The sequence below is a fragment of the Mytilus californianus genome, unplaced genomic scaffold, assembly GCF_021869535.1.
Source record: "Mytilus californianus isolate M0D057914Y unplaced genomic scaffold, xbMytCali1.0.p SCAF_3, whole genome shotgun sequence".
Taxonomy (NCBI): Eukaryota; Metazoa; Mollusca; class Bivalvia; order Mytilida; family Mytilidae; genus Mytilus; species Mytilus californianus.
Genome location: NW_026262679.1, coordinates 25,995,861 through 26,019,241, shown reverse-complemented (window position 1 = coordinate 26,019,241; position 23,381 = coordinate 25,995,861). Strand labels below are relative to the sequence as shown.

Sequence of the window (23,381 nt, the reverse complement as noted above, 5' to 3'; positions counted from 1 at the left end):
ACTATAGCTTGACATTAGCAGAAACCGTCTATTAAGAACACACTGATAGGAAGCTCATGAACATCGTTCAGCTGGGAAATTAACTCAATATAAAGGTATGCAGGAATGTTTCTACACATATATAGAAAGTTCACAAAGTGAAAATTGAAAGTCGTAAAGTTTATCCTCGTTGGACCTTTTCTGTATATAGATTTCTATAGATGAAAGTCAATGTATGACGCAGAGCTAACCTTATCTGTCGGCTGTACAGTGATGGTAGGTTTAAAACTAAATTTTACGACATTATTTTCATTGTCCAGCAGCATATACATATAGAATATCTTCCAGTTAACAATAGTCAAAAGCTTGCCGTAGCCACAATCCGTCCTAATATCATCGTTAATGACATCATCGAATGGGGCCTGTCATCGGGTGTCAATAGAGGAGCAGTAACTAATTACACTTAAACTGGAACACCTGAGTTTAGGCCCAGATATTTTGGGGTAGGAGTTCGTGTTGCTAAATTTTAAGTTTTCTGTGTATTTTGTGAATTGTTGTACAATGTATGTCTGATTTGCTTTTGTCATGGTGTTGTCTGCCATTTTTCTTATAGTTTTTATTGCCCCCCCCCCCCCCCTTTGGTATCATTCCCCTTTTTCAAAATTTCAGGGGAAAAAAACAGAAATCATCAAAGTCTTAATAAAATAATGTCCTATGTCGTTTTACGTAGTGCCAAGACAAGACGAGTGTTCTTTGAGAATCTCAGCATCAAATCGTTTAGGAATGCCAATTCACAAAACACACGGGAGTAATATTACAGTTACATTATAAGAAGTTTCAGTACAGTTATAGATATAAGAAGATGTGGTATGAGTGCCAATGAGACAACTCTCCATCCAAGTCAAAATTTATAAAAGTAAACCATTATAGGTCAAAGTACGGTCTTCAACACGGAGCCTGGGCTCACACCGAACAGAGCTATAAAGGGCCCCACAAATTAATAGTGTAAAACCATTCAAACGGGAAAACAAACGGTCTAATCTATATAAAAAACGAGAAACGAGAAACACTCGTGAACCACATCAACAAACGACAACTACTGAACATCAGATTCCTGACTTAGGATAGGTGCAAACAATTGCAGGGGGTTTAAACGTTTTAATGGTACCAAACCTTCACCTTTATCTGAAACAATAGTGTAACATCACAACATAGAAAGACACACTATAAAATATCAATTGAAATGGCTTAACTCAATCAAAAGACCACTGATAAGAGGTAAATTTTTTGATTTGTGCATATGTAATTTCTTATTATGTGCTATTTCTATTATTTAAATTTTCTTTCCAGATGTAATTGAATTCAAGCTAATAACAAATGACTGTCATCAGAGGTAAATGATCGTCAAAACTAGCACGGAAGTTATACCGATTTTGTACCTTTCAACCTTTTTAGTGTTCTAGAAAAAATTCCATGTCACATTTGCCGTATCTGCATATTTCTACTTTATTATTAGTATACTATAAATAGTCCCAAAGTGTTATTCGTGATATAATTAAATATCATTTCCAATTTTTCATTAACAGTTATGTATTGTTGTGGCAAAACTAGACTAAAATAGCAGTTTTATACATCCTGTTTAATGAAAAGTTTGATATCTAAATTGTTCTTTTAATACATCAATCAATTTATATGTTGTTTATGTGGCCTATATTGTCGCATGATTGATTTGCCTCTAGTGGGCAGTAGAATTGTCGGATTGAAAAAAAGTATAATATAGATAATTAAAAAGAAAGATACCAAAGGGGCTATCGAAACCGTAAGTCTATTAAAAACATACAGCATGGCCGAAAAGAATTATTACATGTAAAATTTACATTAGCAATCACACTACATTTAGCTTTTGCATATATTAAGCTTTATGTTTATCTGCATATCAAGGACACTTTATTATATAACCAACCCTTATCGTTTTAATCTTATTTATGTCAACATCTGTTGTTTGCTTTTGCTATTTTTTAAAACTTTTCAGTTGCTCGTTTAATAAGGCGTTGTTTTCATATTGAACTTTGAGTTTCTTAACATTAATGGAAGCTACTTTCAAAATTTGACTAGGCCAATTAAAAAATGTCTGGTACCGGAGATGTCGTCTGCTTCATTACATATTTTCAATGTCGCCACTCGATTGGGAACTTGAAATATGACAAGAACATCGTATATCATTGAGGACCTTGTGTTGTCCGGAAGATGTCCTTTTTAAAGGTTAATCGTGTTTTGTATGTTGTTGTATCAACATGTTTTTATTTATTTTTAATTATGAGACAAAACATGACATAAGCCAACAACTGAGAAGAGCTACTGATACTTTCATCAGTTTTCATTGAGATAATTATCAATGCTGATTAATTCAGTATAATTCACACTATACTATTTTTATTGTTTTATTTTTGTCTTCGTTTATGATATGCAAGGAATAGGAATCCATATATTAATACTTCACGCAGTGATTGATTTATTTTATGTAATGAGCAGTGAACTTTAGTAAAGACGACAGCTGCTGTAACATGGACCGAATCATTTCCAGGTTCCATACGTGGTAATATTTCTTCATATGCAGGTTCCACACGTGGTGGTAATATTCCACTTTCATAACAGGAATTATTGATCAACAAATTAGACTGTTTAAGATGACATTAACACGTTTCAATTCAGATATAGCCTTTTGAAGAAGTTGCTCAACAAAAATGTATGTATGAATGGAGCTGACTACGGCTATTGTCAATGATTAAAGTGATATTGACTAGAAGTATAAAGAAATTATTGTACTTACTTACTTATTGATCTATGAATATAGACGTGATTATTTTGTTACGGACATTCTTCTTTAGGTAAGTGTTTTATAGCCGTCTAATAATGACAAATACAGTTCTTACCATCGTTAAGTGCTTATAGTGCTTACTTTTTGTCCATCAACTTTTTTTTTCAAGATAAAAGCGTTTTTATGTTTTCAGTAATACAAAACCATCTGTTCAAAATATTAAATTTTAAAGCCAGTACCATGACGTAAGGAAGGCGTATGTTGCATGGTTATTTAATTGTGATTAATGTTATAATTTATACTAAATTGTATATGTAAATGAATTTAAAATAGTCATGGGTATACATAGTATATATGATTGATGGGTATAATATCAAGATATTGTTTAATCTATAGTTTAAAATCTTTCTCGATAAATATAACATTCTACAAATATGTACATAATGCAAGGAGGAGTAGTTGAAAATTTTGACCATATCATTTGAATGTAAGTATAAGTATTCTAATTTAAGAATCTTGCAGTTTGAAAAAAATCTTAAATCATTCAAACCTTTACTCTAGTAATACACATGATACAGTCGTGTATTTATTGATGTTGTGGTCTTTTAATGAAAATGGTAAAGATATGTGGGTCTTGACATTACGGGATAATTATAGATTTGAAATAATTTGATTACTAAAGTATGATTAGATGTATACAACAGTGTTTGAGTTAGAGGATTCAACCCCATCCCCATTTTATGAACAAACATATACCGGTATGGTTAATGCATGGACGTTTTAAAAATTGCGATTTATTTTTCACTTTCACCAATGTCAAAAAGTGGAAACCCTTTTATCCCTCTTCAGAAATTCCGGAAAACATCGTCAAAAACGTGATTTTGAAATACTGTATTGAAAAATATTTTAACTCCTTTTGTCCGTAGATCAGTTTTCAAGAGCTGAATCGTGACTTTATTGGGAATTTTTAAACATGCTTTTACATTTTTAATAATTTTGCATTGTGTTTAGATACATATAACTGGAATTATGCCATGAACACAAAACATGTGATAATATTTCATGATATATTGAACGAGAGACATTACTTATTCATAATTTATAAATCTCGATTTCTACACAGATTTATTGTCTCCAGACGTTATTTACAAAAGTAAACATTAGGCTTTCTTTTCACATACCCAGTCATATTTACAATTAATACACCCAATGTCTACCTATCCACATGACTTTGGTTTGTATAAATAAAACGTAAGGTTTGAACTGAAATTATAGATTATAAGAAAACATACGAACACAAGATTAATGGGTAATTTTATTGTTACGTAAGACGATTTTGTTGCTGGTTTCTCTTCATATCAGCTGTTAATTTACCAATCAATTACTATTACATCGCACCTGTTGTACCGCTTCTATCAATGAAAATCAATCTTCTACTAAATTTACTTTTCTTTACATATGTTTTAGCAACAATCTATAACATTATCTAAGAAAAGTTTGACACGGAAGTTTATATAGAGATATTCGTGACTAAGATAGATTCCGATATCTTACCCAGATCAAATCACTTCTTACATTCTCAGCACAAGGTTACCGTACATGTCTCTATAGGATAGAAGAGATCAATGCTAAATTACAAACTAAAGTCGTGTCTGATTGATGGAATCAGAATAAAGGCTGATTGCCACAAAAACAGAATGCTAATCAGAATCCGATTCTTTCGAAATTTTCGACGGATAAGCTTGTCAACTTGGGAATTTTTATTTATTAACATAGAATCTATTTTGTAATTCTTATCAAACTTTGATATATAACACTTAGCAAAAGATTACTATAACTTTTTTTTTAAAGTGTGAGCTGACCTTATTTTTCTAAAGAGACTGGTGACTAAACCCTACCGTGTATGCAATATCCGGATATATGTGTTCCCTACTCGTTATCAAACACAGCTGAAATATTTCATGTGATTTGTTTAATAAGATTTGAAAATAAATGTAGATTTCAAACCTTTTATGTTATTTTTCTTTTTTTAACTAATTTTGTTACTGTTACGTTAGCAATCGTTTTGTACGATAACTTATATCTAGTGTATTGATTTACACATCGCATATTCAGCAAATTACTATCTGTCACTTTTTACAATTGTGGGCAAAGTAGATTTTAAGTCATTTTAAAGAATTGTTGTTTTCCTGGACGTAACGTCTCCAAAATGGACTTTCTTAAGATGAGAACATTAGAATGTACTTTACCGAATGTTATAACGAGTTTTAGGTTTTAGTATGGAATAACTGTATCTCTAAGTGTTCCCTTTGACGGTCAACATCTATAAACTCATCAAATTACATTTAGCTTCTGTGCCATACATATTGTTCAAAATTGCATTAATTCAATATTTTTATGATTCTTCCCAGCCTTATCAATAATATAAAAAGAATAAATTGCATTTACAGCATTGGTAAATTGGTAAATGATGTCTATTCTGCCTTATGGGAATATTATATAGGCTGGAAAATATTTATCTAAGATAATTATTTTATAGTATGGTGAAAGATGTCATGAACTGACCTATAAGTAGAATATACTTGGATTGTCTGTCATTTTACATATTATTTAGAACTATGACTGAAGTGTTATAACGCTATCGGAGTTTTTCTTTAACAATTGTAACTTTTCATAATTTGCTTAATCATACCCTCGTGGCAGTAAAGCGTGAGAGTATAGTGTGTTCGTTCATTCGTCCTATCGCTCTTAACCACAACTAAGTACTCATAAGCCTGTTACTGGTTTAACTGAAACTTTAAAAAAAACTTCCATATTTAATGTTGTATTTTTGATTTGATCTAATTGATTATTTTTAATTCCACACGACAAACACATGGACCTAACCTTATCTGTGGATAAGTATTTTGTTGCCGCATTTCCCTTTACGTCCGATGGCAATTATTTTATGCATATTCAGGACGAAAATCTATTATATATACAAAAGGTAGCTTCTGCAAGACGGGACTACAGGGATGGAGGTCGGGAAATTTGGACTGCCAATGGAAAACAATTGACGTGACTAGAATTTCTCCAACATCGGAGATGAATAACATTGTTTTACAATCCAAATGATTTAGGCCCGTTTCAGATGGCAGAGGGTCCATACTGGGAAGTTGTTGTAAATCAATACACGAGACTGGATACATGAACGTTCACATACTTTATTTTTCCATCCAACATATATACAATCACAGTTCATAAAGCATATTTACAAAACAGTAATCATGGCAACATACATTAACCCGCCGCTACTCGCAGATCGAGAGCGGGGCGAACCGATGCGTCACATGGTTCTCTCTTTTTTTTTCTCTCTCCCTCTCTTTGGTTTCAAAATTAACCTTTATAAAACATGATCATAGAAGCGTTTTGACCAATGAAAATAGAAAAAGGTACTTCTAAACAAATAGTTTCCAAACAATGAAATATTTGTCCATTTTTCCACTGTGACACAATGTTAAGTTGGATTGGGACAGAAAGTTTGCCTTGCAACAAGCCACTTACTCGACCCCTCAGAGAGTTGTTGCAAGAGTTCTTTAAAGTACACAGAGCGTGATACTCTGTCTTCACGTGGCATATATGGGATTCGGGGTAGTAATTTGTGAGATCTGATAATACTGATTTCCAAGTTAATAGATGTTTTTTACAATACATATTTTAGAAACAAAACATTTATTTCAAAGTTTCTACAGGATAAATAAAGGTGGGAATAAAAAGAAAAACTGTTTCTCAATTTTTATCTTTTAACTTTACTTTCAGATAGGATTATTAACTTTTAGACAAGGCGATCCTCACTGCAGCATACACATTCGCATTCAATATATCCAATGAACTCGACATTCGCACTCTTGCATCATATCCATATGTTTTAGTGGTTCACTTGTTGAGTCATCCGATCTTCATGATGTCTTTTTTTCTTATTTCGGATTCTCCATGCATCTCAGTGTTTTTAGATGCTCCCCCCCTAAGCGTTTGTCACTTTTCACATGCTGTCTCATCTTGTCACAAATCCGACATAATCTTGTACTATTCTACTGTTGTGTTCAAATATAAAAAAACTACTCTATTTGGTCTTTTAACTGTTTTATTTAAGCGTCACGGATGAGTCTTCTGTAGAAGAAACGCGTCTGATGTACAACATTTTAAGCCTGGTATCTATGATGAGTTTATTGTTAACCATATTGACTCGCATGGTCTTAACTCCAGTGTTGGTTCCGTGCTATTCCCGATGATTTCAGATTGTATTAGTCATTAGTAAATTGATTTTTTCGTCTCGAATCAATTTTGATACGCTGCATTTCGCATTAAAGTGCACCGTTAGAATTATGAAATGATATTTACAAAACACTTAAACGCCAAATAATACTGTTTTAAACTATAATTATCTCTCACTAGTCTCATTTTGAAAGGATATAATCTAATGAAAAAGTAAGTTCAAAGTAATATAAAAATAGGGAGATGTGGTATGATTGCCAATGAGACAACTATCCACCAGAGTTTAAATGACGTGGATATAAGCAATTATAGGTCCAGCGTACGACCTTTAACAATGAGAAAATCGCAAAACTTATAGTCAGCATTTTATCATTTTAATTATCTCCTAATGTTCCTTTTTGTATGTGATAATCGCATACACCTGGATCTTTATAATTGGTTATTCTATGTCGTGTTTTATCTATTGACTACTATCACTGTTTGCATTCGTTTCTAAATTAATATTGGGGAAAGAATAGGACCATAAAGCTTTTGAACCACCAAACCCCACGTCACATTCGAAAGCGTCTTTTCAAAGCCAGGAATAAGACATTTGATGGTTGTATATTTATGAATTAACAAATATTAATAATGCATTTATCTAAAATTTGCATTTCACACGTTATATATGAGGAAAAGAAGACATGCGTTGTATTCTTATTCTTTTTCTTTCCGACTTTTATTACTGTGCATATTCAAAAGGGATTTAATCTTTCACAATGCCACTAGGTAGAATAGCACAGGTTATTCCTTCTAAAATTAAAGGTATCAATTTTACTGAATTATAAGCGCATTTCGACAATTATTGTTACTTGAAGCTCAATATTTGCTACAAATCAATCATTGAATATATTTAAAATAAAACTTTTCATATAATAGTCAATGTTTGTATACTAGTGGATCTGGTAACTAGGTGTTTGATCATCTTGACCTATTGAAGCACAACGAGTAGATCATTGGAATTGCTAATACCATTTGTATTAATATGCCCCTTCTTTATACCTTTAACAACTTTCTGTGGCAAAACTTTTTTCACCTGATCAAAACACATTATGATTTTCGTGCGTCGGACGCACTTTTCTGGATTTATCTTTATCATAAACCAGCAAAGTGTTAACATAAACTTTCGAAAGGAAGGGACGTATAAATACGAAGAAACCAAAGAGAGCTAAAATGAATATTGTGAATGATCTTTATACAAAGTAAAAACTTGCTGTGTTGACATTGATTCCAAACTATATGACTTCAAGACAGTTTTCTACGGAGATAAATTGTTACTTTGGGTTGATACTCTGAGTTTTATCAAAAATCTATATATTACAACTAGTTAACACAAATAAGGTGTCTATAGTACTTTTAAATGAGACAATAACTCATTAATGCTTATAGTTATAATTGTTTTCCTCTCGATTACTTGGTGATATCACCTCTGAATGTACTCATTCTTTCAAAAGAAACTATTTGCTGTGAGTATATAAATATATTCAAAAGAAATTCCTATAAACTTTCATGCAAACATTTCATGAATGAACATGTGTAAAATAGTAATTATGTATATCCCCATTGAGAGGCCCCTTACATACTGTAATTGCGTGAAGTCTTTGTTGTAGACAGCCAGTGACCGACACGATATCATTTAAATATCAGCAGTGGGATATCCAATGAACGAAAACAAAAGAAAATTCACTCTTCTTATGATAGAGTCGAGAAAGTCAATAATAAAACAATGCCGGTGACGATACTGATCAAAAGTTATTTCCAAATAATAATTGTTCATTTTAAATACTAGTAAGTTAATTGTTAAACTGTGTTATTAGAAATAAACATGCAAATACACGGTGTTTTATGTTCAGTATTTATCGAGATAATTGCATTAGAAGCTTGTGAAACTGAAATTTAAAAACTGCCAATCTTTACTGCATATTGATAAAAAAAAAAAATGGAAAAAATCATGAACATACAAAATCTAAAGATCTTTCGGGTCACCAATTTTCGGAGTGTTCCACAAAGTCCTTAGCATGTTACAAGTTCCCAAAGTATACTTATTTTTTCACACCTCAGTTATCGAGCACACCGGTCTGCTCTTGTCACATGTACATTCAATATAGAAATATTGTCTTTTTGTGAATATAAAAATTTAAAAGTCTGTCTGTGCAGGTTAAGAAATTAAAAATAACTATTTTTTTAAGTAGGTATCTTTCTACTATTTTTTATACAATTTTAAGGAAAGGTCGTCTCGATTTTTGTACATGTATTTGCGGTCTACTCGATCTATTCACATTCAATGTTTACATCGAGATAAGGTCCGTTTGAATTTGCTTTAGTAACTTAATTTCAAAAGTGCCAATCTTTGCTGCATATCAATCGATTCCTCTGAAATATTTTCCCTGACTTTCTCTGATCTAGCTGTATATATATATTCGGATAATTAGCGTGTTTCAGAAAGGTATACAGCCAGTAGAAAAATAAATTGAAGTTGGTACTCCAGGAATGTATTCGCATAGCAACATTTTAAACCAAATTTTACATCAAGCTTCTATAGCCTTCTGTACTTGTCGTTTGCTTCTTAAGGAGGGAAATGATAACATTGAATGGAAGTTTTGTTTTAAATTCAACTTATTTCTATTTTTACTATTTACCAGAACGTTTTCCCGTGAATCCATAATTGATAGCGTCCTTGCTAAAATGGGACAAACATTGAGAAGATCTAGTTTTTAATATTTACAAGGGAGGTAATATTTTGTCACTAGATTTCCCACTGTCAGGTGGTTATGAAATTCATTCTAATACAGTACGCCAGACTCACGTTTTGTCTACAAAATCAGTTGTGCATGGATTGAAACAGTTGAAAACCAAATCAATTACGAATATTAAGAGCATTGAAATCCAAAAATTCCGAAAAAAAAATTTGCGCCAAATCTGGCAAAGGCAGTCTATTCCTGGGTGCACATAAACCATAGTATAATTAATGATTTTATAGTAAATTTTCAAAAAATAAGGCCGTTCTTTGACCTTTAATTGTTAACTTTTTACACATTGTTATTTGGATGGAGCGTTGTCTTTGGCATTCATACCACATCTTATTTCTATATATCAATGATATTTCATGTCGGAACAGAAGTGCTTACTTCCGAGCTGATGATACCCTCGGTAACGAAACATCCATCGGCAGTGAAATGACCCAGTGATTGTTAAAACTAATCAAAGATACGAATCTTATATATAATTTAGAACAACTTTATAAGGTTGTAAAATGTCTCCTTCAAATTAATACAATTTCACTTTGAGTTCGAAAATGATACATTTCTCTAAATTAAAAAGGTTAGAAACCAGAGGGGCTATCAAAAGTCATAAATTAATCGTATATAAAAATAAGATTTATTTCCATTTTTAGTTTTTTTAAAGGATTCTTGCTTTTTCTGGTTAATACTTTTACAGTCACTACTAGTGCTATATGAAAGCTTTTAACAAACTCAATGCAAAATGTATGGTAATTGATAAAAGAAAAAAACTGCAAATAATATATCTGCAAACGTCTTAAGCAGTGAGGTGAGAGTTTTAAGCTCCGTGTTGAAGGCCTCCCTGTGACTTTGAGACGAAGAACCGCAATAAAAGCGCTGTTATTTTGCTTTTTGTGTGTTTTTTGCTGTGTATGTTCTGATTTTTTGTCATGGATGGATACCCCATATCCTTGTTTTTCTATTAAACTTTCCACATTCTCCCCTGGGTTTCATTAATTATAGACCATATATTAGTCTAGACGGGATTCATTGATGACGCTCTACAGAATATTTTAGTTATTCTAGACAAATTATGAAATTGATTAAACATCTTATTACCATACGGATAGACAACAATATTTGTAAGAACAACATTTTTGTGACTAATTTTTTCCGTTTCATCGTTCATCATGAACAAAGACTTTTTTGTCTACTTTTTTATATCTAAGAGAAATTTTTGTGTCATTAATGTGCAACTACCGTAAAGTTTAACATTGAATACTGATGTGAATGAATACAGTTGAAACACAATACATAAAAGGATCTTGCATGTTTACCTGTAAATAATTCACGAATAGCTAATTTGCTTTAGAATATCTATATCTAAATTATATGCTGGTTAATGTTGGTACTCATAATTTGAATTTATGTACTAAATTAGAATTTGTAAAAGTATAAATTGTATTGTTTTTAATATTGCAATTGCGATCATTGTTATATAGAATACTATACAAAATGACAGCTGAAAAGTATCAAGTTTTTCAGAATGTACATTCAAAGCATAAAAAACTACACTGCCAATTGTTTTTGCCTATACCAGTATGAGCATGCATGATTGGTATTTATATATCTATGAACTGCTAAAACAAGCTGACATCAAAGCTTTCAAACAACACCGTATGATAATTCTATTTTTACATAATTCCTTATCAGTAACAATAAACATTTGTGATAATTTATGTACAGTTATCAAAGGAATTGTTTTGCCATGTTTTAAGTTATGATTCATATAATAACAATTAAGATACAGACTTTCGTTGCTGTAACGTATGCAAGTTTTTAATTCAACGTTACTGTATTTGAAGTGAAGTAGTTCGGTATGACTAAAATCAACAAAAAGTACTATGGTATTGAGAATGGCTTGTTGTTGCATATTTTCTAAATTTGTTTTTTTAACAATAAAAAAATATCAATGATCGAATATATATATGGTCTTTGCGGGATAAAATTTGTATGTTTCGGAGTTTAGTGTGACGTCCATTTTCACTGAACTAGTACACATTTTTGTTTAGGTACCAGCTGAAGCCCGCCTCCGGATGCGGGATTATTGCTGTGTTGAAAAACCATTGATGGCCTTGGGCTGTTTTCTGCTCTTTGGTCGGGTTGTTGTCTCTTTGACACATTCCCCATTTCCATTCTCAATTTTAATTTCAATTTTACTTAAAGATAATATATTGGATGTGCAAGACAATGAAATAGCAGACAACAATGACAACTATATATAAACCTTTGACCATACGAACAAACATAACAACCGAAAGATGTTTCGGAGGCTAAGTATATCCTGCTCCGTATGCCGTACATGTCGTATTTTTCTCAAACATAAGTTAATTAATCAGTTCCAGTCAGAGAACTGAACATACTTTGGAATTTTAACTCCATTCGTAAAAAAGATATTTGTGGTCTTTTTTTATGAACATAAAACAACTATTTGGTTGTTTTGACGATCATTAAACTTCTTCTGTCTGAACTGTTTCTTAGACTTAGTCTTTGTATATATATTTCACACAGAGTATTGAAAAACAAATTAATTCTAAAAAATCAACACCACACGAAGTAGACTAAGGTATTAATTTACCAAACAAAAACCCAATAAATGGCAACTTGCATTTGACCTTCAGTCGTGTCTGTTATTTAGACACAGTGTAAAAAGCGAAATGATTTCATTAACCTCCTTTTCCTTTTTTATATAGTAGCTGAAAACAAGTTGCTTGTATTGTAAGAAAAAGAAAAGCAATACGTGAATCCTTAACCGCTGCCAGTTCACTTAAACAATTGTTGCTCTATTTATTTGTTTTTGAAATGAATTATATGACTATATAAAAAAAAATATAATAATGATGTTATGACACCTTTATGGAAAATATATATTGGACACTTTTCTGTTACGTTTAAAATGATATTGTGTAGTATTTCCAAGTTTTACTTGTTTGTAAAACTGTAAATGTAAATCGGGTGCTATTTCCTTTTTGAAAAAATACATCAAAGATACCATACTTATAATTTTGTACGCCATATGCGCGTTTCGTCTACAAAAGATTCATCAGTGACGCTCGAATGAAAAAAGTAGGAAGGCCAAAGGTACAAAGTCGTAGAGCATTGGGGTCCAAAAATGGAGAAAGGTTTTGTTAAAAACAGCTAAGTTAATTTATTCCTGGGGTAGAAATGCATGGTTAGCAGCGCAATGACTACTTTAAGTGTGAATTTGAAATTTTTTTTTTCTAATAAAAGTGACAAACCTTTAGCTTTCTCTACTCACCAGTACACTGGTTTATTTTAAAGTGCCCTTATATTCTTTGATTTTGATATTATCAATATTTTCTTGTTTTCAAACATTAAAAATGTACTGCTGATAAACACGAAAGTTAGATATGTATTGCTAAACGATTTTTTTAAACCTATATCGTGTTGTGTATTAAAATTTTTACTTTCCAAGTTTAAATATTTTTGCAATGCACAATAAAACCAGAGACTTATAAAACTATAATATAATGGTATGATAGTAAAGATATGATTATAGTCTTCAGCTATCTGTAATAGTTATAACATTTTATATATCGGTTAATTGTGAAGTGCAAGGATATGAAATCCTTGTGCATTGGAACCATGCAACTATTTTTTTCTTTTCTTGATTACAGTTAATATTTAAGATACTGATGATGCCCACATATTGCATATAAATTCCAGAATTATATTGACTGTTAAGAAGTTATATTACAATTTCAATTAAATGGATATTCCCTTGGTTTTTAATGACAATAAACACTACTGTTGGCATCTATAAATGAAATATAAACATTTTTACAGCAATTTCGTCTTGTTTAGTTATATTATTACTTTCCGATCTATGACAACAGTTTTAGTGTAGCAATATATAATATTAGTAATCTCGTCTTGTTTAATCATCTTTTTACTTTCCGATCTATGATAACATTTCATGGTGGCAATAAACAATATCACGTGGTATTGAATAATTGAAAAAAATACCCTGAGCGCGGACATGCAGGGACCGTCTCAAAGACATATATAATTGCGTCACCGTTATAATTCATTGTACTTAATACTGATTTGATAAACATTCAGCTGAAAATGCAACTGATACGGTTATCTCGTCTTAGTGTTGTATTTTCCGATCTACGAGTTTCATTGTTGCAATACACAATTTTATTCTACGCTCACAGGGACAAAGGCGTTCCGAGAATCATGATTTCGAGGGAATCTGAACGACCCATGGTTGAAAGCATTTAATACACAAATGTACAAGCTTGAACCCCTAATGCTCCTCATGGGAATCACGCAAAAATATCCAGGCAGGGCGCACATTTATTGCCAACTGGCATGCCAATTTCCTGTGTAACGTCTTACCTTTCGAATTATGCGTATACTTTTGTTTTATTTTATAACTTGCAATAATAATGATTGTGTTTTCATTGAGCACCTGCAATAAACCACCGTTTAATAATGACAGCTGTAAGGTATCGAATATTTAAAATTTGAGCAAAGTATAACTTAAAGATCTATAGCAGGTAAATAATTCGAGAGGATCAATAAAAAAAATTAATTACCAGCAGATGGAATCGTCTAGGAAATTAAGCAATTTTAAAAGTTCTTTAAATCGTAAGAATATCTTGAATAACAAAGAAATGTTCATAATAGGGCCTTAATTCAGTGAATAATCACAATAAATTAGCATGAGCAATTCGCCTTTCAATTTGTTCCAATTTTAAAAGATTTTTCTTTTTCTCTGTGACTGATCCTAGCACAATATTTGCGTCAGTGCGTCAAATCTGTATCACGTAGAAAAACAATATTGTTTACCTTTATAATTATGACGTTGAATATTATAAATAAATAGGGAAATTTTAATAGATGTCTGGGAACCATGCACCAATTTGTCATTTGTCAGAGAAATGTATAAACTTCAGCTTCCAAATTATAATTTTATACGTTTTCATATCAGATGGTTACACAAGAAAACCTATATATTAAGGTTCATTACGCAAAATAAACACTGATATAATAGAATATGTTTCTTATTTGCAGCCGTTACCATCTCGTCCGTAACAATGTTATTTTATCTAACTGTGTAAAATTGTCGAGAAATGTTAAAGATATATCACACATTCACTTTCAGATTCAAATTCAAGTAGGTTTTAACAATTTTCTGATTCTGATCAGTAAGTGAAACAACTATACAGGAAAATTGAAACTTAGCTCTTTTTACAAGCAGTCACAAATTAGGGAGTTGAATTTGTTTCCTACAAAGTTGATTATAAAAGTGATAAATTGAAGAGATGTTCCCTACCTATTGCATAATAATGGTCCGGTTGCCATGATATATTTTAACACAATGTTGACTGCGTTACCCCAATTTTTGACGTTTTTTAACCTATTATGTCTATTTGTTTTGCTCACATATTGTTGTAAATATAATGGAATTCTACTCGACTGTCATACAAGTGAGAAGTTTAGCTAGCTATAAAACCAGGAATAATCCATCATTTTCTACAAAAGAAAATGCCTGTACCAAGTCAGGAATATGACAGTTGTTTTCCATTCGTTTGATGTGTTTGAGCTTTTGATTTTGCCATTTGATAATGGACTTTCCGTTTTGAATTTTCCTTGGAGTTCGGTATTTTTGTTATTTTATTTTTTACTATGGTTTTTGATTGGTTACATTTCTCTCTTTATTACATAATACCACATGCACGAGATGCTCCTTTTAAAACGTTAATGATATGAATATTACACTGGTATTATCAGTATATCCTATTGCGTCGAGAAAGTTAATGTACAGTTATCAAAAGTATTGTTTTGCAATGGTTTCTATTTTACTAACGATGATTCATGTAATAATCTAACACACAGACTGCAGTTGCATAATATTTTCATTTGAAACTGACGCGAGTCTTCAAGGTTAACGTTTCCCTATTTGGGATATAGTAATTCACTTATGACTAATACCAATACAATTGTCGGGTCGAGTTCTATACAGTGTCTTGCATATTTATGAAACAATTGTTATGTAACAATAGATTATCAATAAACATATTTGGTCTTTGGGATGCACTTTTTAACTTATAGCTACAATGCTGGTATCAGATCATGAAATCTATGTATGGTCGATTTATTGTTCATGTTTGATTCTTTTACACATAAAATTCGCCTTTTCAAATAGAGACAATTTCAGAAGCGACTATATTGCAGTGAAAATTAACATATCAACAATAAAAATTCAAGATGAAACTGACTAAATGTAATGAATTGTATCATAAAAAATCATAAAGACATGTACATTGTGATAAAATAATAGTCAACACTGAAAACTTATGCTTTAACAATACGAACAACCATAACAACCAAAATGAATACTAGTACCTGGTGCAAATGATATACTCAACGACCGAAGTCCATTATGAGTGATATTAACCACTTGAAAGAAAATCAATGTAAAAACGTTAAAAATTGCTGTGTTTCATGCGAATTTTTGTTTATCCTAGAATTTATAGATTCAGGAATATATGTATCCTAGACTTCTCTTCAACATCGTGTCTGATTGGCCTTTCAACTTTCTTTCAGTGCCACTGATGAGTCTTTGAAGTCCTTCATTACGCCATACGCGCGTGATGTCTTGAAGACATCACGCGCGTTTGGCGCAATGAAATATAATCCTGCTATCTTTGATGAGTTTTTGTGCAGCAGGAAAAATCTAATGAAATACATTTAAAACTTGATTAATGTATAAAGTGTATGTGACAGTCTTTGCCTTTTTCTTATCATGTGAATTTATTAAGTATTAAATATTTATGATAAGGGGTTTGGGGTCTTAAATCTTTCGATACCAGAAAGAGGTATATTTTTAAATATACCGATTGCGTTCTTTTCTCTTTGGTGACATTTTGACTGAATGTGGATTCGCATGGCGGGAGATGCATATATAACAGAATATCCATACCCTGCCGACGCACCCCGTCTCAATTTGTTTTGAGTTCACGCAATTCCCTCATTTTTGTATATCATGATTTGTATAATATTTAAAGATGAAACTGGATTTACAAGTTTTGAACACCGGTAGACTACTGTTGCTTATTACTTATGTATTTTTGTTTTGTTTCAAATCAATCCAGTTGTGTATATTGTCTTTGTGATATATGTGTTAATGCTCTGGTTTTTTGTTTTTACATTTTCGTAATTCACAGTTTACAGCGTTATAATAAAAGATTAAATAGTAAAATTATCGCACTAAAACGCTATTTTTTAGACAGTTTAGTAGTTGTTTAACTGTTCAGTTTTTAATATATCATGTAGAGATGATTATAGTAAGGCTTTAAGATATTGTTTTGTAAAAGTGATAATTTATCACGTTTATCGATGCCATTTTAGCTTGGGAGTAATTCTTCGAATGTGAATATATACTGATCATGCTTGTGTTTATTAAATCTTAAAGACGTGTGTACCTTCATGTCAAATCTGTACCACGTAAGAAAACAATAGTGTTTACTTTTATAATTATAGCTTTTAATATGTCCTGTATCCATATATAGTGACATGGTAAACAAATAGTGATACTTTAGTTGATTATACTAAATATTCTGCTCCGATTCTCTAGAGTAATTAAGAACATATTAGATTAATTTCCTTCATCAACCAAATTGGAATTTTGTGCGTCGTCATATTACAAAAAAATGTAGGTGTTTACACAGAAATAGTTATATTTTCAAATGGAGTACTAGTATTTCCCAAATATATAGTAACAGAAAAGATAGGTACTCGATTCATGCCAATGAGGGTATATCTATCTTAAAATAAATGTTGATGAGTTTTTACTTAGGTTCGTTGTTAGAATAACAGTCGACGTGGTAGAATAATGTTGCTAGTAATTGATTTTAACATCTGAAAAGGGATTTCCTCGATAGTCGAAAGTGGTGTAGGATTAACAGGTTGACTTAGTAGAACTATTTTCACGAAGTCTCACAAATATTTTGTCAACAGGAATGGGAGGTAAATAACTTTTACTCGATAGTGGTCATCAGTAAAAAGATAACATTAAAATAATTTTTATATGCATATACAAAGACACAACAATATATTTTTCTGAGCCCGGTTCACAAAATGTGTCATGTGTTTAGTATAGATCCCAGAGTTTCTTAAAAAAATACTGAAAAAAAACTTTACTTTTAAAATTGTTATTGACTGTCTCTCAATACAAACCCTTTAAAAAGGATAACAAAAAATAACTTAAGTCATGTCTGTTATAATGAATATGATCGAGCAGTTTCATTCATTGTGTTTCAATAATTGATTAACACTGGACGGGACACTTATATGCATAGTTTGCGATTAGAAGATAAAGGAAACTCCATGTCTTGTCCCATAAATAGTGTTGTCGAGTAATTAACGGTAAAAGTTCTACGTTTACATATTCAATCCGTAATGACACTAATCATAATATATGGAAATTCTGGATTGAATGACTTACTTCTTAGAATCAATTGTGCATCCAGCAAATGTTGACAAGTTGCAACCTGATTATATATTTTGGAAACCGGACTCAGAAATGCATCTTCTTCTACGAATGTGTGCAATTCGACAGACGTCTTTTTGTACTTCATGTCATCATACAAATGAAATATGATTTTATCACTATACTACTACACTCTATATACCATAAATGAATAAGTGTATCTCCAAAGATAGATAAAATCGTTTTATCTACCCTATAAAATAACAGAATGCATACGGATTGTGCGAAAAATACACTTTACGTACAAACAAAAAATCTAACACTTTAAATATAGCTCACATAAATGATTTATTTAATTCATATTTAGTTACACCAATGCTGTTCAATTAGTACAATACTCTATTGTGTGTAATAATTCTAAATTCGTAAATCTCTCTTTTTGTTCAGAAATTTTATTATGTCGGTTAGCTTAAACATAAAGTATACTTGAAAATGAAAAACTCATTGAAATTTTTTTTTATTGATATTTAAACGACAAAAAGCGTGAACTTAAGTCCATATATTGAAAATGTAACTTTTAATGTTTAATGAATTATGTTAAGAGTCGTGTTCAACTACGCCCCACTCCTTGCAAACTTGTACCTTTATTAGAAAGACTTCATATAGGAGCTTCTAAAGATTTAAATCAGAAATAAGCTTTACCATTTAACTTCACATTCATCTATTTCCATGATTTTCACTGTATAATTCAAAGCTTGATGACTATGGTGATCGCATCTATGACATTGAACAAACTTGGAATAAAGGAAATCACAAATGTAGATCAGACTGCTTCATAAACTGACTTACAACTAGATATCAATATAGAGGGACTGTTGAGAAGTACATTTTTCGGTAAAAATGTGACTTCAAATTGAAATGCAAATCAACTGTTGCAAACAAGTCCAACACAAACAATAAATAGGTTATCAAAAAGTACTTGATAATGACAAATGTGTATTTTTTTTTAAAAATAAGTGCAGTTTAAGGAACAAAACAGCTAATACATGGCCTCATTTCGTTCTGTGTTAAATTCTGCAATTTAAACCATTTATAGCTCTAACGTACGAATTTCATAGAGTGTGACATTTATTCCATGTTTAAACAACATCTTCTCGTGATTTGTGATTCAAAATCAACATATTACAGAAGTTTGGAAGTCATAAACCATTTCTTCTGATCTGAGAAGCTGTAAAAATATGCTCACTTATTTAAATTTCATACATTTTTTTTATAATTCAAAATCAACATTCACGAATGGTTCTGAACTAATTCCAACTCCTTAAGCTTTCATTTGTTTCCATACAAAGCATGCTATTTTTTTATCTGGCTATATAGATCAATCTTTTTCATGCAAAACATTGTATATGTGTTGTGTATGTAGACAAAAAACCCAACAAAAAACAAGAAAAAAAAAAGAAGCGAACAGTCATCGTAAAATCTAGTACTTTCCATAAAAAGTTAAATAAGTTTAATTTAAAATGATGCATTGTTTATACATTATTACTGTTGTGTACTGACCATATCAAACAGGACAACTAATAAAGCTAATTGACATTGGAAGCATAAACACGTTACATAAAATTATATAAGAAATAATATGAAGATTTTATATCAGCTATTGATCACGACATATGATATCTCAAATAAGCAGTGTTTCATTCTGTTCGATGAATAACACATGAATATTCTGGTTTATAATACGAATTCAGATAACGATATTAAGAATCGTCATAATAGTATCGATTATTCCCAGATTTTTCCAAAACCTGTCATACAGCATGTGTTTTATAATTACTGTATATTTCCTTGTTATTCAACATAATAGAATGCTTTCGTACAATTACAAAGGCTATATTCTATAAATTTGCTGGTAATTGACTTCATCAGAGTATACAAGCTTTTCAACTATAATGCTTTTTTATTATTTCAGACACGACTCCAACGAGGACAGAATAGCATTAGTGATGATGGTTTAAATGGAACATAAATGTCTCTGAACACGTTTGATTTTCAAGTTATGGCTTAATCGCAGTTATTTTATCCAAAACACTGTTACGTTACAATCTTAATGATGAATATAATCAGTGATAATAAGACTAAGCTTTTAACTGTGGATACTTCTGATGATGAAGACGATTTAATTCACGATGGGAAAAGACGAGGATCTAATGTGTCTTTATCTCGATTTAGATCATGTCCACAATTACTTGATGAAGTCGAAAATCAACAAAGGAGTCAGCGGTTTGAACAAACAACTGATGACAGTTGTACACATATACTGAAACAATTATCGCCATTTTCGCCAATCGGGGATACCAAATTTTTTGAACAGAATGGGCGCGTTGGATCAGAAACGCCAACTCCGCCATCTTCTCCTAAAAGCCGAAAAAGTTTGCTCTCTTTAAGGGAGTCACAATCAACGGGTGCTAATCAGTCGCCTACTTCGACACCAAGATTGTTACGGAGAAGCTACATACAACGGTCATCGTTAAGTAGAGGGTCATCCGCTGATAGTCCAAGTGGGAGCCGGACAAATTCAATCAGCTTGACCGAAGAAAATATACGCCACCATGAAGTAAATGCGGATTTATCTCAAATGATTATTGCTCATCCAGATAAAAAGATCGACCCAAAAACATTAATCAAACATAAACATATCCATGGACATTCGGACGAAACTCAGATAAAATGTGAACAATGGCTACAAACTTTGAATGTTTCAAAACCGGAAAAAATTAAATCAAGAAGCCATATACAGCTGCCACCTATTTAGGAATATTTTTACGATTTAAACTGGCTTATGTACTGTCTATAAAAGACCTATACTATTATCTTCTCTTTCAAATGATTTATCATATTTTGTACAGAATAAGCAAACAAATCGTGGAGGCAAGTATATAAACAGATCATTATTTCATTGATTTATTTATAGTTATTTTTTGGTCTGAGACAATTTATGAAAGAACATATAAATTAGTATTTTATTTCTTAAAGCTGTGCTATTACAAAGTGTGCCTTTAAATATGAAATAATCTTGAGGCCGGCCTCTGTGTATTTTTTCGAAGCTATTGTTTTACTGTTGATGGTATATTTACCACTAGATGTTAAACAAATAACAATCAATCAAAGTATTGTTGTCCCTGGTTATATGTATAATCTTGTTATAATACCTGATCGTTGTACTTTAACTGGTGAAGCGATACCTGGGGCATCGTTGACCTCGTTGGCCGTTTTTGTTTTTATGCTCTCAAATATAATATATTTTGCCTACAATTGCACGTCAAGTAAAATTTGTGGGAAACATCGTACAGTTATTCTTTTTTTTTAAATATAAGCCGACGGTTTTGGAACCACTTTTTATGGACATACTTCATGTATGTTTTGAAAAATAGATTAATCAATTTCAAAATGCATAAAGGAAGTGAGCTCGTATTACTGTGCTTATTCAAAAGGCTTAGTCCTTTCACAATTCCAATTAGCAAAAATGTTTTTCAAAGTTGCAGTTTGAATTTATCCCTTCAAATAGTCAAATTGTATCCCATCGATATTCTAAAGTTGTTATTATAAAATAAAAAAGAGGTGGAAGATATCAAGAGGACATTTAAAACTGATAAGACGATAACACAAACCCCACCAAAATCCGAGAATGAACGCTGGTGCTCCGGAAGGGTAAGCGGTCCATGCTTCACATTTGGGAGTGTTTTTGGGGTTAAATCAGTTGCAACTATATTATTTTACAAAAAGTGATTAGGGTCAATAGTTTAAAATAGTTGAACTTAATATTTATATCATAATAACGTTTTATAAGTAATTATTATATTTAGCATACAAATATCTTTATGTTTCTAACGGACAGAAATTTTGTACTTTTAATTTGAATATTTTCCCCATTGTAATTACGGAAGTACTTATATTAAAGGGAGGTGATTGTATAACAAAATCAGTGATTTGTAATTTTAAGCACAACTATGATTATCTCCCTTTCTTATCATGTTTTACATATTTTACAAAATTTCACTTATCGAACAAATAAATTTCAGGTTTCATTTCAAAACACATAACAATATTTAAAAAAAAACTATTGAAAAAAATGTCTAATCAACTGCCATTATGATGGAAGTTTCCATATTCAAGTCATACTTGTTTTTAGTAAATTTCTGATCTAAATAAGAAAGCGTTCAATCCTTTCAACTTTCTAAGCCGACCGTGCGAGGGCTTATAGCCAGTCAAGATCGTTTACCCCCCCCCCCCCTCCTAAGTAAGCAACTTTCTAAAAAAAATACGGCAATCACTGGAGATAAACGATGAAAATACTTCTTATCGCTGTGCTCATTCTTCGTACTGATGAAGCTAAATTTATAAAAGCGCGTCAGAAGCACCAGATTTATAATGTGTTATTTTCAAATTACAGAAAGTAGATCAGTTGGAAGAGTTGAGTGTAAACTTCAACTTTGGCGAATTGATCATATGAAAGGAGTTATCCTTTCGAATTAGCACAGAAAAAAACCCTTACAAAACATACACAAATATTTTTCTTGAAAAACTAGCAGGGTAGCCACTTTTTTGCCATTTTTTTCTCTCAAAAATATCAATTAGCTCTCAGACAAGATATCTCAAATCATAACGATTGGACTACAATATGAAACTCTCCCGACTCCCCATAATTACATTTAATGTATGCCTCTAATGTATATTGTTCACCAAAACTAAATGGAATGTGTATAAACTGTATAAAACAAATAAATGGAAAATAATCATGTAGTACTGCACTTCTCAATACGACAGACTGGGAAGTTATGATATACATTTAACACTATGCAGTCAAAATAATAATTTGTGAATTATAATCCGCCAGCCCAGTAGCTAGTACTGGTATGAAAATACGGATATTGTTTGATTTAAATTTGGTGTTATAAAATTTCGAAATTTCGAAATCTTTTTTAATTATGGAAAGTCTCTTCATCGTGCACAGTTTTGAATTTTTGTCTGGGTTTTGATTTACTTT

The 23,381-nt window shown here is 31.4% G+C and overlaps 1 protein-coding gene across 2 annotated transcripts; it reads left to right on the top strand.

Moving 5' to 3' along the window:
* The first annotated feature begins 2,471 nt into the window (after positions 1-2,471).
* Positions 2,472-23,137, top strand: LOC127734235 (uncharacterized). Of its 2 annotated transcripts, none has more exons than XM_052244010.1 (2): positions 2,472-2,867; positions 20,307-23,137. In XM_052244010.1, the coding sequence occupies exon 2, from the start codon at positions 20,445-20,447 to the stop codon at positions 21,147-21,149; it is 705 nt and encodes a 234-aa protein (XP_052099970.1). In that variant the 5' UTR covers positions 2,472-2,867; positions 20,307-20,444; the 3' UTR covers positions 21,150-23,137. The 2 variants fall into 2 exon arrangements, with proteins under 2 accessions (XP_052099970.1, XP_052099971.1); XM_052244011.1 differs by lacking the exon at positions 2,472-2,867 and adding an exon at positions 3,201-3,284.
* Positions 23,138-23,381: the final 244 nt, after the last annotated feature.

Excerpts from the sequence above, each read along its gene's own strand:
- LOC127734235 (XM_052244010.1), top strand. The coding sequence starts at position 20,445 with ATGATGAATATAATCAGTGATAATAAGACTAAGCTTTTAACTGTGGAT.